Here is a 16,237-nt window from a genome sequence, read left to right as displayed (position 1 = left end):
TTAGATTGTGCACTTAAACGTGAATCTAATGAAAAATTGGTAATAGGCCTATCTTTACAGCATTGCTTCTCTTTCTTGTTGCCTTGATAAGTAAACTATTTGAAAATATTTTTTTTTCTGTTTTGATTCTTTTATGTGAACTCACAATGATGGAAAATGGCACAAAGCAAACCCAAATATGTATACAGTGGCCTCAGATCAAAGGCAGTTAGTGACAGAGAGTCTCAGTCGCCATTAATTTTCTCTGCACATTTTGTTATACAATAAAACTGAATTATCAACGTTTGTTTTCGACAGAAGAAAGAAATCATGACGCCGAGTGAAATCTAGCTCACGTGTCTGCCGTTCTCCTCATCCGCCGTCACTTTAATTCTTCAATAGTTTTCTTGACTTAGATATCTTCTATATATGTTTATATATAAGTACAAACAGAGCCATGTGTTATCTCCTCATGTTTATCTGCACATCAGCTTTAAAGCGGAGCGGCGCCATCTGCCTGTTGGTATAAGCATCACAGCCTGACGCGCTGAGGTAAACACTCAAAGTAGTCCGGATATTACCAGGAAAAATAGTTAGAACATACTTGAGTCGATTCTACATTGTATATTATTTTGAAACGAACATCCTAAAGAAGTTTTATTGTGTTTGGGATAAAATATAGCCCTATCTGACACTTGACGGGAACTTAAAGTCCCTCAAACCTTGCGTATACATTTCGGGGTTGCCATTCCTCATAGACTCAGTCTGTTTTATTAAGTTAACTACCATTAAATTGTGATATTTTATTTAATCCCACAATTGACTGTGATTATCCCTCCGTGTACTGGGATAAAGCTGGTTTGACGTTCGATATTCGCACATTTAGGGACCGTCTCTAAAGTTACATACGACATTGGTACACATTTCTAACTTCAATAGCATTTGATCGGAATGACTTACAGCAGCAGGAGTGTCCAAAGTCGGTCCTGGAGAGCCACTGTCCTGCAGAGTTTATCTCCAACTGGCCTCAACACCTGTCTGGAAGTTTCTAATATGCCTAATAAAACCTTGATTAGCTGGTTCAGGTGTGTTTAATTGGGGTTGGAGCTAAACTCTGCAGGACAGTGGCCCTCCAGGACCGAGTTTAGAGACCCCTGCTTTAAAGTATCAATATTTAGATATGATTTTACAGTTTATGATACTGTAAAAGTCTATCCCATGGACACTTTACGATGGACACTATCCCATGAGGCCACAGGAGAGGATCTGTGAATGGCAACTGCCGCTGATAGGTCACATGAGAATGATAATATGGCGAATATAGTACGTCCGGATTACATTCACACACTCATACTATAGAACGCACTTTTTAGCGCTGGCAATGTAAGAACTTATTCAAAATAAGCATTTCTGATGTGGCACCCCTTCTCTTCTCTGATGATGAGGGCGGGACAAGCTGTCACTCACAGGAAATCGACCAATTGCAAACTTTAACTGTCCAATCAATTCCAGATGAACAGTATCAAGTCCCGCCCTACATTTTTTCATGTTCTAGAAGCCGTTTCACTTGGATTTTCGTTACAATAGGGGAAGAAAAGACTATTGCAACTTTAACCTTCATCCTTCCCTCATGGGTCAAAATGACCCGAAGCCCTAAAATTATACTTTTTTTTTCTCTCAGAAAGCTTATATCAATTCATTTTTATGATATTTTTTCAATGCAATGTTTTGGAGATTTTAAAATATATATATTTTTAAATGTATTTACCTTTAAATTACTAGATTTTATCAATAAATAATATAATTTAAGCACATTCCTCACATTCATTCAACTTAAATTCAAAATATCTCCAATACAGGCAATAATAACTCAGCTCAGATCAGGTCAAAATATCTCACATTGGGTCAATTTGGGGGTCTCTGCCGACCTCCTGTGGAAAAAAAATAATATAATGTCTTATTTCATGCCACTAGATGGCCTAATAGTAGCCTGACGTGTGTTGAGCGCTCAACTGCACGCAATACATGTGGGAATTGTTTTGAAAGCGCGTGGGGAAACGGCAACTGGAATGAATCGCCCACAGGGCTCGCAAAATATCTTTATCAAACAAACACAATGATTTATCTCTCATCCACCCGCGATTGATTGGAATGTAAATTTTTTTATTACTTTGCCCGCCCAATCGGTGAATATAACCGTGAATCGCACACACACACACGCGCCCTTCAAATATCAAGTCAAGAAAGTAAACAACGCACATCAAGAAAGGAATGTTATTTCACTATTTAAGATGATTTTACGTTTTGGTAGCCCGTCTGGAAAACACACGTTGGGCTTTGCGAGCCCTGGCCCATAAACATGTCAGAGTCTGATCCCGAATCGCAATGAACCGACAACACCACAAATAAATGATTCTCCAGCCTGTGACAGCGTGCTAATGTTCAGTTAGACATGTACACATAATCAATACAATCTGTATTAATGCAATACTATCACATATAAAAAATTGTTTTACTCACATTAGTGTGTCGCTTCATTCATTCATGTAATCTCAACCTGTCTGCAAATCCAGTCTCTTGTTTACAAACGAATCCGCGGTTAAATGAAGGAACAGACACACAACGCTGGAAGAAGTAGAAGAAGAAGAAGATGAATGTAGACGAACTTCGCCGGTGTTGTAAAAATAATGTAAGGATACACGGAGTACTTACCAAAACCATCATCATTTCTGAGAGAGATATTAAAGGTGAATGCATATACGGACAAGTTCTCCGTTTAGTAAACGAGTTCAACTCAAGCGCTCTTTGGTGACGTGATGATGACGTTACTGTTGATTTTCCCAACCTCAAATGTTGTGGGCGGGGCTAAGTTCAGTTGGTATCCAAACTCATAGATATCCATAATAAAGGCTAGATGTCTTACGGCGGAGTCTCTAACATCATCAGTGGCGGCCATCTTGTCACAGGCCAGCTTTCTGGCGGCCATCTTGTCACAGGCCAGCTTTTGAGTGATCTGAACACAAATACTCTTATCTCGCTGAAATCTGGACGGATTTACAAATGGTTTGGTTTCTTACAAAAGTTATTAACGTGGCTATAATTATGGATGCTTGAACAAATTATGAATAATTGTTCATAAGTATGCAGTGTCATAACTACATCTCTGACATGTATAACAGTTTGAAAATCGGTAGAAAATTGAGCAAGTTATGGTTATTTAAAAAGTACATGCACCATTAAAACACAATTTTACGTGTGAGGGAGCTGACTGTGACAAGATGGCCGCCAGGTGCGAGGACGAGACATCTAGCCTTTATTATGGATATCTTTGTCCAGACTTGCCTTATAGCTCTGTATGGAGCAAATGCACTCTTCCGCTGGGTCCTAAAGTCAGTTCTTGAGTTTATCTCTTCAGAATGCATTCAGATACACATTATTAAATCATTGTATGGTAAAGCATTTTTAGTTTTATTTTTCTGTGTAGTAAAGCATTCCTCGCTTAACATTCATTCCCAAGGGGGTCAAATTGACCCGTGAGAGAAGGATTTGTTACTTTTTTCATTACAACCACATAAACTCCTCACATCCAATCGTTTTTGTGTGTCTATTCATGGTTCAAGTGCTACTAAAGTCCTAAGGTCTTGGACCACTGTGAATAACTTCTTTAAACAAGCATGAAGAAGCATGAAGTCCAAGACCTCAGCTCAGAGTTGACATGGGTGTGTCTAAACCACACTAGTGTGAAAGTGTCATCACATGTGCTGAAAACACCCGAATTACAAGGGCAAGTTTTACCTTATTTTCAAAATTAGATTTAGTTCAGGTGATAATAGCACTTATGAAATGTAAAACGTATTGAAACCTGAATTGGTCTAAACCATCTGTACATGAATCGCCTGCACTGTGACCTGCAGCAGTAAACAATCCGGTCAGTGCAAGTTAAACTCCCACATCCTCTTTTCAAGGGCGTCTGGTGGTTTGCTTTGAGTTTTTTACTGTTTGTGAGCAGTAGCGCTTCCGCTTAGATTCATGTTAACCATCTTACTGCACATGAGCTCAACAACCACAGAATGAGGACGCAACAGCTCTCACTCTTCTGTAAGTACTCAATGTAATTTCACTGTGATCTTCACATGACTGAATAGTTTTGAAGGATGTATGTTTTACTGTATGTGTTTTATCTCCACAGTTCTGCTGGTGTGTCAAACTACAGAGAGTTTAACAGATAAACGGGTGAATTTAGGGGAAAACGTGACTTTAGACTGTCAGATTGATGTAAGAGATGTTTATTGGGTTTTCCAGAAACTGAAAGATTCTCCAGCGCTGATAATGCGAACTTTCTCATCAGGAGCTACATCACCTCAATTATATGACGAAAGATTCAAAGACAAATATTCATTACTAACTTTTAGCCGGTTATTTATTATTAACGTAACTCTTGATGAATTAGGAATATATTATTGTGCAAAAACAGGCTCTCTTCTACAGTTCAGCAATGGCACCAGACTTTACAGCACGGGTGAGTATTTCTAAATCACATTTACAATTGACATATCAAATGTATCTATATATTTGTTACAATTTAACATCTATCTTATCTATGTTACATGCAATAGACTAAGTGTATGCGCTTACATTTGGCATTAAAAACACTCAACTGATACAATTCTTATATATTTAAACAGAATCTGGCCAAGATCGCAATCAAACAGAAAGCAATGATCAGCTTCAACCACAATGTGAGAAACAGACAGACAATAATCTGACGGTTACATCCATCATATTGAACATTGTGCTGATTATTGCAATAACAGGTGAGATTTCTGCACACACAAAAGTAGTAAAGCAGTTCAAATGAAGCCTACATATTTATAGTGTCATTTAAATTAAGTTCAGTGTATTCCTTTATGAAGAGTTTCTAGATGAACTCAAGTATTGTTTTATGATAGGTCTGTTAATACTCAAGTTTAAGAAGCCAACAAAAAGTCGACAACAGCGTCAGAATGTCGAACCAGAGCAGCTCGAGGACTTTAACGCCGCACAGGTAAGAACTATTGCCATTTTAGTTCATCATAGAAAATATTTCCCAAATTTGCAGCTAATATGTCAAGTTATTCTAGTGTTTCTCTAGTAGCTGAAGATCTTTCGACACTTTTTTGACTCATGCAGTGACTGATTTGCACAACATCGATCTTAAGCAACATTAAAACATGCCGTTAGATAAAAAACACTAACAAAATGTGCTGGGAAGGTGTTTATAAAATGGCTAATTTTATCTTTATTGTTCTCTAGTATTCTGAAATCGAGTTGCCAACATATTCCAGAGCAGAAAGTGCCAAACAGATCAACGGCACTTACTCCCTTCTTCAGAAACCAAAGCCACATCCTAGAGTTCAACACAACATGAACCTACACAGAAGTTGAGGTGGTTTTGACACCTTCTCTGATTGTTTCCGTTTATTAGGATTGACTTTGCATTAAATCCTATTATTTAAGTATGAATAAAATGCATATTTTGTTGGGTGTTGCTACCAAGTAACCTTACACCGTGTACTAACTACACGCGACACGATCCGTGAAGCTATACTTGTGACGCGACGCGACTTCGAGATGCTACAAATCAATCAAACATCACAGCCAATCAGAACAGCGTGTGGGAGGGGCTCTCGCGGCACCAGAGATTAATCTCGACGGCACTCGCAAAGAAATGGATAAACATAATCAAATTCACAAATATTACGCAATTTAAACATTACTAAAATACAGACTGAGTTACTTAAACAATATTTGTCGCAGAATATACTTTTTTGTTCACAGTTTGAACGTTCTTGTTTCCATTTCAAGATCTGAGGTGAATTATCCATTGTTGTTTTTAGTACGTTACAAAGCTGAGCACTAAATGATATTCAACGTCACATTACATGATTTTAACATTAAATAAAGCACCTGATATTATGTTTTGTCTTGTTGTTCCAGCCGTGAGGTCGCAGGAAAATAGAAACCGTTTCTAAAATAGATTCATCAAGGCTGGTTAGGACAAAAACTCTAATTAACATGGAAAATATATGAAATATAATGTGTCGCGTGTAGTTAGGACACGGTGTTAGACATGTTAACAGTTGAATCTTGATTGATTGGGGAAATGCTGCCTTAAATATGAATACAATTTATGTTTAAGTCATTTCAACTTAAATTACAGTAATCCAACTTTTTTGAGGTTGAATCTTATCTAACTTATGTAAAAAGTTGAAAATGGCTTAACTTATTGATCATATGATTCTTTACAGTGTTACAATAAGGTTCAATTCGTTAACATGAAAAAACAATGAATGATACTTGTATTAATTCTGGTTAATAAATACATTTTTTACATTTCAAATTGTATTGACATCAACAACAGTATATTTACACATTAAATACTACTAACAATATAAAACAACATTAACCTAAATTAATAAATTCTATTAAAACTATATTGTTTACGGTTATACATTAGTTTTCCACTATGTTTTCTATAAGGAAAGTTGTTAAATGAGTGTAATTGTGTATATTTCATGTGGTTTATTTTGAGTTGTGAATAAAACCCTGTTGGTTTAAGATAATGTAGTTGTTCCCCCAGTCTGGTCAAACCTGATCAGCCCTGAAACCATCAAACTAGGCCAGAAAACCATTGAAAAATCTGGGTAAAAGTGTCAAACATGGGTCATGAGCATGTCAAACGAAGTAGAAGATGGCAAGAAAAGCACATGCATGTCTAGACGCTGGTGTTAAACATTGACGCAACTTTTAACACTTTTATGTCATGTGAGAACATTGGTGCCACTTCCTGTTTTTGTGCGAAGAGAACCACGGCAAAATGACTGCGTGCATTAGTCACAAAACAGTTAAAAGGTCTGAACTTTAAGATTGTTGCAATGCAATTCTCTTATGTTTTTAGAAAAACAGAGTGTAAAATTTCAGTTTTACACCTTCTGTACCACGTTTTGCTCAGTAAAGTGATGCAAACTTGCACACTTAAGTGATGTAAAACTCGTTTTAAGTGACATATGGAGTTTTTATTCGAGTTACACTTACATTTGTACATTTTGTATGATAACACAATGTTTCATAGGCAATAACAACACCTTTACACAAAAACAGTCATACTTAATATGTATAATTTTCCACTTTATAGTTATATTCAATGACAAATTAAAGAAATGTACATGGGAATGGTGTAATTACACTATATCCAGTATTCAGGAGCACAATCAATGGAACAACCAACAATAAATAGAGTTCAATTCTTTACATCCTAACATCAGATTTTCCTCTTCGGTAGATTCACATTATGCAAATCTACTAGACACGACAATTAAGAACAAGCGTTTTATTTCTCTCTATCTATCAACAGGCATCAATAAATAATCTTTATTTGTGTGTTCGATTGTGTCAAAAAGACGAAGCATTTATACAATAAGCAATTGAGTGGTGCACACACACACATTAAAAATAAAACACATTCAAACGCACTTCAATACGCAACACAAAATGGAATGGGATTTGACGGACTTCCTCAGTCCATTCGGATCTTCTGATTGGTCATCCTGTAGATGATGCTGTCGTATCCTGGATCCATGTTCCAGAGGTTGTAGGAAATGGCGATGACCGCTAAAGCTAGCACGATCATCAGCCACAGGATGATGTTGAAGATCACGGCGTACTCAAAGTTGTACTTGTAGGCCAGGTTGTATGGGCTTCCTGGGTTACTCTGAAACAACCACATGCTAGCGTTCAATGTAGGTCAGCGTTCAAAAGTAGGTCATGGTGGTTTCTACTGTACCGTCTTTTTGCTTTGAAGCAAAACACACAGGGTTGAATAAGGTGATCATAGATATACATAATAAAGGCTAGATGTCTCGTCTGCACTGCTGGCCAATGGAGGTCGACGTCCGCACCTGGCGGCCATCTTGTCACACTCAGCTCGCTCACTCATTGTGTAATGGTGCGTGTACTTTTTAAATAACCATAACTTGCTAAATTTTCTACTGATTTTCAAACTGTTTTGTTTGTTATAAACGTCAGAGCTGTAGTTATGACACTGCATACTTATTCATAATTTGTTCAAGCATCCATAATTATAGCCACGTTAATAACTTTTGTAAGAAACCAAACCGTTTGTAAATCCGTCCAGATTTCAGCGAGATAAGAGTATTTGTGTTCAGATCACTCGCCTTACATCAGGAGCCCGCCAGAAAGCTGGCCTGTGACAAGATGGCCGCCAGAAAGCTGGCCTGTGACAAGATGGCCGCCAGAAAGCTGGCCTGTGACAAGATGGCCGCCAGAAAGCTGGCCTGTGACAAGATGGCCGCCGCTGATGACGTTAGAGACTCTGCCGTAAGACATCTAGCCTTTATTATGGATATATATGAAGGTGATGGCCACTAAGCTATATGCTAAAAGGAACAACCACGCTAGTGCTAGCTAACCAACTACTGCTGCCTACGCAATCAACTTTAAATCTTACAGCAGTGGTCTTCAATCGATTCTTTCTTCTCGTACCCTGACGAATAAAAGTAACGCTGGGAATGTGGACCTGATCCAACATCAGCACATTTATACGTACATTTCATATAATTTTGTCTATGTAGGAAAAGCTGGGGTTATTCAGAAACTTACGATCTGCTTGGACTCGAGGATGGAGCGGGACTTCCTGGTCAGAGGGGCTTCAAACGTCTTCACAGTCACGACTTCTACAACCGCGTTGTTTCCATAGACGCTGGAGACGTCGCCTGCGAACTTCGGACACACACAAACAAACAGATTTAAGCACAAAACTACATAAAATTATGACCTAATATTGTGTCCCCAGCCCTGATGCTCGATTGGATTGAGATCTGGGGAATTTGGACTCAAACTCGATGCTGTGCTCCTCAAACTCATTTCTGAAGCATTTGTGCTTTGTGGCGGCGCATTATCTGCTGAAAGAGCCACAGCCACAGGGAATACCGTTTCCATGAAAGCCTGGACATGGGCTCAACTAGTGTTGTCACGATAATGGAATTTCTAACTTCGATACGATACCTAAACAAGTATCGATATTCGATACCATTTTCGATACCACAGGGAAAAAAATGCTGCATATACTGTCAAATAGATATTTTTAATATAATTTCTTTTTTTGTCCATCTATTGAAAGGCGATTAAAAATTTCTTCAGAAGATCACTTTATATGATAAAGCTTTTACGTTTTTTCTCATATATAAACGTTGATCAATTACCATTGCAATTATCTCACAAATATTTGCAAACTAATTGTGTTGCAATAGCTACAGCACAAGGAAGCTTGATTTCAAATTGAATTTAAAAAGACGAGTAAACAGTAATAAAATAAGAACAAATAAACAAGTGACTAACAATAGCACAAATAAATACAATAGAATAAAGATACAAATTAAATAGACTGCTTTATTTTTTCAGGTAGGTCTAACAGTATTCAGGTAAGAAACTGAATTAAAAAAAACAAAGTAATCAAATTTAAAATAACATTGGATAATATTCATTGTAAAAAATGAAATACAGATGAAAGTTACACAAATTAATCAGTCAAGAGCAGTAAGTGATCGTTTGTCTTTTTGTAGTTTGAATAATAAATAACTGCTGTCCCTTTAAGATCCGCCGCACGCATGGATCCCAAACACTCCTGTTACACACTCTGAATTGGTTACGACTGTGTTTACATTAATACTCACCAAGATGAGCATTGAGACATTTTTTGAGTGTATTTGACCATTAATAAGCTGGAAAAAGGAGCTCATTTTTGCCCTTGTATGTCAGAGGCGGCTTTATTACGGTATGTGTGTGTGCGCGCTTCAGATGCGAGCGCGAAATCTGCGGGAATGAGTAGAATTAACGCGATGTACAACCCCACGCGAAATTCAGACCCGTCACGCCAATACTAACACGCTGTCATGAGGAAAAATCCAGCAGAACACGCCATGTTCAGAGGGTTAACCGGACTGAATGAGAGGAGAGCGCAGCTGATATCAATACTGTAGAAAATGAGTATCGTATCGTTTCAGATATTTCAGTATCGATACATATCGAAATATCGATATTTTTGACAACACTAGTCTCAACAATGCTTAGGTAGGTGGGACGTGTCGAAGTCACGCCGGTTCTCCACTGGTCCTTCATGACCCTGTGGCCGGTTCTCCACTGGTCCTCCATGACCCTGTGGCCGGTTCTCCACTGGTCCTCCATGACCCTGTGGCCGGTTCTCCACTGGTCCTCCATGACCCTGTGGCCGGTTCTCCACTGGTCCTCCATGACCCTGTGGCCGGTTCTCCACTGGTCCTTCATGACCCTGTGGCCGGTTCTCCACTGGTTCTCCATGACCCTGTGGCCGGTTCTCCACTGGTCCTCCATGACCCTGTGGCCGGTTCTCCACTGGTCCTCCATGACCCTGTGGCCGGTTCTCCACTGGTCCTCCATGACCCTGTGGCCGGTTCTCCACTGGTCCTTCATGACCCTGTGGCCGGTTCTCCACTGGTCCTCCATGACCCTGTGGCCGGTTCTCCACTGGTCCTCCATGACCCTGTGGCCGGTTCTCCACTGGTCCTCCATGACCCTGTGGCCGGTTCTCCACTGGTCCTCCATGACCCTGTGGCCGGTTCTCCACTGGTCCTTCATGACCCTGTGGCCGGTTCTCCACTGGTCCTCCATGACCCTGTGGCCGGTTCTCCACTGGTCCTTCATGACCCTGTGGCCGGTTCTCCACTGGTCCTCCATGACCCTGTGGCCGGTTCTCCACTGGTCCTCCATGACCCTGTGGCCGGTTCTCCACTGGTCCTCCATGACCCTGTGGCCGGTTCTCCACTGGTCCTTCATGACCCTGTGGCCGGTTCTCCACTGGTCCTCCATGACCCTGTGGCCGGTTCTCCACTGGTCCTCCATGACCCTGTGGCCGGTTCTCCACTGGTCCTCCATGACCCTGTGGCCGGTTCTCCACTGGTCCTCCATGACCCTGTGGCCGGTTCTCCACTGGTCCTTCATGACCCTGTGGCCGGTTCTCCACTGGTCCTTCATGACCCTGTGGCCGGTTCTCCACTGGTCCTCCATGACCCTGTGGCCGGTTCTCCACTGGTCCTCCATGACCCTGTGGCCGGTTCTCCACTGGTCCTCCATGACCCTGTGGCCGGTTCTCCACTGGTCCTTCATGACCCTGTGGCCGGTTCTCCACTGGTCCTTCATGACCCTGTGGCCGGTTCTCCACTGGTCCTCCATGACCCTGTGGCCGGTTCTCCACTGGTCCTCCATGACCCTGTGGCCGGTTCTCCACTGGTCCTCCATGACCCTGTGGCCGGTTCTCCACTGGTCCTTCATGACCCTGTGGCCGGTTCTCCACTGGTCCTTCATGACCCTGTGGCCGGTTCTCCACTGGTCCTTCATGACCCTGTGGCCGGTTCTCCACTGGTCCTCCATGACCCTGTGGCCGGTTCTCCACTGGTCCTTCATGACCCTGTGGCCGGTTCTCCACTGGTTCTCCATGACCCTGTGGCCGGTTCTCCACTGGTCCTTCATGACCCTGTGGCCGGTTCTCCACTGGTCCTTCATGACCCTGTGGCCGGTTCTCCACTGGTTCTCCATGACCCTGTGGCCGGTTCTCCACTGGTCCTCCATGACCCTGTGGCCGGTTCTCCACTGGTCCTCCATGACCCTGTGGCCGGTTCTCCACTGGTTCTCCACTTCTGATAGAGACTAACCACTGCAGACCGGGAACACCCCACAAGAGCTGCAGTTTTGGAGATGCTCTGACCCAGTCGTCTAGCCGTCACAATCTGGCCCAAACTCGCTCAAATCCTTACGCTTGCCCATTTTTCTTGCTTCTAATGTGGCGTTCACACCGGACGCGAATGACGCGAAGTTGGACGCTTGAACATTTTGAGTTTACTTGCTTCATTCGCGCGTGAACTTCAAAGTGAAGTTTCATAATTTTTTTATTTTTAGGCTATAACTTTACGTTTGTGTTGTAGCCGACTAGCACTGACTTTGAATGTTTGACTGAATTTTTGCTTTATTTCATGTATAGCTTCTTATACCTTTTACTTATACTTTTGTATTATTGATCATACATAAACTTGCATTTAACAAAAAGAGACTGTGTTGTGTTTCATGTCATTTAATGTTATCACAGTGATAATCATATTGTCTGAACCAGATATTAATATACAGATTTTCTCCTCATTGTTGTCACTACTAGAGCAAGCTCCTGATTGGTTAACGCGGCGCGAATATCCGCCAAAGTTCCGATTTTTCAACTTGAGCGAATCGCGCGTTCAAAACGTTCAAATCACGTCATTAGCGCCGCCTCAATGGCATTCTGCAAAATGGAAATGGCATTCTGACGCGCGAATCGCGCCGCAGAATGCCATTTCACGTCTCTGCATTGACTTAACATGTAAATCACTCGCGCGAATCGCATCCGGTGTGAACGCACCATTACACATCAACTCTGAGGACAAAATGTTCACTTGCTGCCTAATATATCCCACCCACTAACAGGAGATCATCAGTGTTATTCACTTCACCGGTCATAATGTAATGCCGGATCGGTGTTTATATATATATATATATATATATATTATATATATAAATATAAATTTTTACTCACATCATCTGGAAAGTGTTACTTTCTATTTTAAAGGGTTAGTTCACCCAAAAATGTAAATTGTGTCATTAATGACTGAGCCTCATGTGGTTGGACACCCGTCAGACCTCCGTTCATCTTCAGACACAAATGAAGATATTTTAGTGTAAATCTGATGCTCTGAAAGGCCTCCATTGGCTCAACTTTACACTCTCAAGACCCTTAAAAGACACTAAAGACGTCGTTACAAAGTCCATCTCACTACAGCGGCTCTACAATAACTTTATGAAGACGAGAATAGTTTCTGTGCGCAAAAAAACCCTAAATAACGACTTATATAGTGATGACGATTTCAAAACACGGCCTCATGAAGCTTCGAAGCGTTATGAATCAGTGAGTCGATTCAGCGGTTCGGAGTGTTATGAATCAGTGAGTCGAATCATGATTCGGATCTCGTGTCAAACCGCCAAACTGCTGAAATTTGGCGATCCAAACTGCTCATTCGACTCACTGATTCATAACGCTTCGAAGCTTCATGAGGCCGTGTTTTGAAATCGTCATCACTATATAAGTCGTTATTTAGGGTTTTTTTGCGCACAGAAACTATTCTCGTCTCTTCATAAAGTTATTGTAGAGCCGCTGTAGTGAGATGGACTTTGTAACTTTAGTCTTTAGTGTCTTTTAAGGGTCTTGAGAGTGTAAAGTTGAGCCAATGGAGGCCTTTCAGAGCATCAGATTTACACTAAAATATCTTCATTTGTGTCTGAAGATGAACGGAGGTCTGACGGGTGTCCAACCACATGAGGGGAAGTAACTAATGACAGAATTTACATTTTTGGGTGAACTAACCCTTTAAGCATCATTAAAACATCTGATAAACATCTAAAAACGCGAGACGTGGGCAGTGGAACACGTAAAGTGTCAAAGAAGCAGTTTTTGAAAAGTTAAACTTGATGTCTCTGTACCTTCTGCAGAGCGGACGTCAGGATCCTGGTGGCGTCCGTGAACTGAGGCGAGTCCGTGCCGTAGCGGCGGCCGATCTCCTCCAATCCCGCCAGCTCTAGAGAGTACAGGTCAGGAGCCGGGTCTTTAGCCAGATGCTTGTGTTTCTGCAGCTGTAGCAAACAAAGACACTTCAGGAACACAGAATCAATAAACCGGCTTCATGAGAAACACCAGCGGATTCAAAGACGGCTAGAGAACCAAAACAACAAACACTCAATCCGTCAATGAATCCATAAAGCCTCGCACAGCTGATTGACATGGGACAAACGGCCATGAAGTAAATCAGAGAAACTGACCAGAGTTGAGATGTCATAGAGCACCTGGACCTCAGACAGGAACAGAAGATCAGCCTGAGACACACACACACACACACACACACACACACAGGTATATTTAGACCAGCATCTACTGTGGGGTGGGAAAATAAACCCAGCGTGCCTCTACTGATGTTTCGATATGCAACAACTACTTTCACATGTCAATAATTTAAGCCGAGCAGAAACCACTTCCTACTTTGGCCGAGAAACTGCTTCAGAAACTGTTACAGTCCACATGTGCTTAAAATATGCATATACTGTATACAGGGCTCGACATTAAGCCGGTTCACGTAATTCTGTCACTCACTCGTCAGAGTAAAACATTTGCTTGTCCGGAATATAATTTATTCTGAAGCAATATTCTCACCAGTGTTCAACATTTTAAATCTGCATTAGTTGTGATATTTGTAACTTTTATAAAGGACATTTTTTCCCCCATAATCTTATTAAATATAGGCTATGCTTCAGCTTTCATTTTATTTTTTTTATTTGATCTAGAAATTAAACTTGATTAAGACACTATAGGGCTGATACCAATCAAATTAAATCATTTACACTGAAAAAATTACAACTGCATTAAATAATGTTATGAGATTGTTTTAAATACGTTTGAATATACAAATAAGAAATGTTGGAAAGATGAAACTAAACCACCAGTAGGTGACCGTCTTAATGAGTGAGTCATTGAGTCGATTCATTCAAACGGATGATTCGTTCAAACGGATGATTTATTCAAACGGACGATTCGTTTATACGGATGATTTATTCAAACGGACGATTCGTTTATACGGATGATTTATTCAAACGGACGATTTGTTCAAACGGACGATTCGTTCAAACGGACGATTCATTCAAACGGACGTTTCGTTCAAACGGATGATTCGTTCAAATGGATGATTCGTTCATACGGATGATTTGTTCAAACGGATGATTCGTTCAAACGGATGATTTGTTCAAACGGACGATCCGTTCTAACGGATGATTCGTTCAAACGGATGATTTATTCAAACGGACGATCCGTTCTAACGGATGATTCGTTCAAACGGATGATTTATTCAAACGGACGATCCGTTCTAACGGATGATTCATTCAAACGGATGATTTATTCAAACGGACGATCCGTTCAAACGGATGATTCATTCAAACGGACGAGTCATTCAAACGGACGATCCGTTCAAACGGATGATTTATTCAAACAGATGATTTGTTCAAACGGACGATCCGTTCTAACGGATGATTCATTCAAACGGACGATCCGTTCAAACGGATGATTCATTCAAACGGACGAGTCATTCAAACGGACGATCCGTTCAAACGGATGATTTATTCAAACAGATGATTTGTTCAAACGGACGATCCGTTCAAACGGATGATTCATTCAAACGGACGAGTCATTCAAACGGACGATCCGTTCAAACGGATGATTCGTTCAAGCAGACAATTCGTTCAAACAGACAATTCGTTCAAACAGACAATTCGTTCAAACAGACAATTCGTTCAAATGGATGATTCGTTCTGGAATGAGGCAGTTGTTTATGAACAGGTCATTGAATCTTTGATTCAACCGATTCATTCAAACACTGAATCATTCAGTAACACACACTGTTGCTATGAGATGCGTTATGGTTCTGCTGTGATATTTGTTTGGAACTATTTTCGCTGCTGAAATCGATCAAAAACAGTGAATATTGCATCTAAAATGTAAGTGACTTAATGTTAAGTAATTGTTTATGGATCTGTCGTATGAAATCTGTGTGATGGTATTCAGGAAAGCAGCACTCTTGGTCGTGTGATGTTGCTTAACTGTATCACATGTTATAAATATAAAAACTCGACAATTTGCAATGTTAACCGTGTGTGTTAACGGAGTTTGTGTGTGTGAGCGGCGCTCATTTGTTGTGATTTCTCCTCTAGAGGCGGCGCGACGTTGTTACCGTCAGTTCATTATACATTTATTATCCACTATGGATCGCCACTTACACTCATGAATGCAGAATCATTCTTGCATTTTAGTGATTCCCCAGTTATTTTTTGACGTTTTAATCAGGACACTTGTCCAGTCGGGCAAGTCAAATTCTCTTTCAGTCCTTCAGAAAATCCAGCGTTAATGTAGAGCCCTGGTATACAATAATAAATAAACCTAAATGTTACGTTTATTATTATATATATCTATATATGTGTGTATTGCTTGATATTTGAGTAAACCTAGTTTTGTGGTTTTTTTGTGTGTTTGCGTGCTGGCACAGAGAGGGTCATGTGACCGTATGCACCTCGTTGTTCCGGCTGAGAGAGCTGAGAGGAAGGGAAG

At 40.7% G+C, this 16,237-nt stretch overlaps 2 protein-coding genes across 6 annotated transcripts in view; one reads left to right on the top strand and one right to left on the bottom strand.

Annotated features, from left to right (window-relative positions):
* Positions 1 to 3,986: 3,986 nt before the first annotated feature.
* LOC307120685 (uncharacterized protein) lies at positions 3,987 to 6,579 on the top strand. Of its 4 annotated transcripts, XR_013815842.1 has the most exons (6): positions 4,022 to 4,077; positions 4,169 to 4,498; positions 4,665 to 4,793; positions 4,929 to 5,023; positions 5,272 to 5,529; positions 6,070 to 6,579. XR_013815842.1 is itself a non-coding variant. In XM_079807819.1 (5 exons), the coding sequence occupies exons 1-5, from the start codon at positions 4,050 to 4,052 to the stop codon at positions 5,401 to 5,403; spliced, it is 714 nt and encodes a 237-aa protein (XP_079663945.1). In that variant the 5' UTR covers positions 3,987 to 4,049; the 3' UTR covers positions 5,404 to 6,579. The 4 variants fall into 4 exon arrangements, 2 of the variants coding, with proteins under 2 accessions (XP_079663945.1, XP_079663946.1); XM_079807819.1 differs by having other exon boundaries at positions 3,987 to 4,077; positions 5,272 to 6,579; XR_013815843.1 differs by having other exon boundaries at positions 4,023 to 4,498.
* A 419-nt stretch (positions 6,580 to 6,998) lies between these two features.
* Positions 6,999 to 16,237, bottom strand: part of atp6ap2 (ATPase H+ transporting accessory protein 2) — a 17,618-nt gene continuing 8,379 nt past the window's right edge. Inside the window, exons 5-9 of one of the 2 annotated variants that reach the window (XM_079807485.1) lie at positions 16,200 to 16,237; positions 13,909 to 13,962; positions 13,573 to 13,722; positions 8,638 to 8,757; positions 6,999 to 7,729 (exon numbers count right to left, since the gene is read on the bottom strand). The exon at positions 16,200 to 16,237 is cut by the window's right edge and continues 100 nt beyond it. In XM_079807485.1, the coding sequence (XP_079663611.1) occupies positions 7,535 to 7,729; positions 8,638 to 8,757; positions 13,573 to 13,722; positions 13,909 to 13,962; positions 16,200 to 16,237 (557 nt within the window). In that variant the 3' untranslated portion in view covers positions 6,999 to 7,534. Of the gene's footprint in view, positions 8,522 to 8,637; positions 8,758 to 13,572; positions 13,723 to 13,908; positions 13,963 to 16,199 lie in introns of both variants that reach the window. The other variant, XM_079807486.1, reaches the window with a different exon arrangement.

The sequence above is a fragment of the Gobio gobio genome (assembly GCF_949357685.1).
Source record: "Gobio gobio genome assembly, chromosome: 24".
NCBI classification, from domain to species: domain Eukaryota; kingdom Metazoa; phylum Chordata; class Actinopteri; order Cypriniformes; family Gobionidae; genus Gobio; species Gobio gobio.
The sequence above is the reverse complement of the archived record's forward strand: the minus strand, read 5'-3'. Positions and strand labels throughout refer to the sequence as shown.

Bases quoted from the DNA above. Each gene is read 5' to 3' on its own strand.
- LOC307120685 (XM_079807820.1), top strand. From the start codon at position 4,138: ATGTTTTACTGTATGTGTTTTATCTCCACAGTTCTGCTGGTGTGTCAA. The intron at 4,499-4,664 runs GTGAGTATTTCT...ATATTTAAACAG, and splicing joins CACCAGACTTTACAGCACGG to AATCTGGCCAAGATCGCAAT. The intron at 5,024-5,271 runs GTAAGAACTATT...ATTGTTCTCTAG, and splicing joins AGGACTTTAACGCCGCACAG to TATTCTGAAATCGAGTTGCC.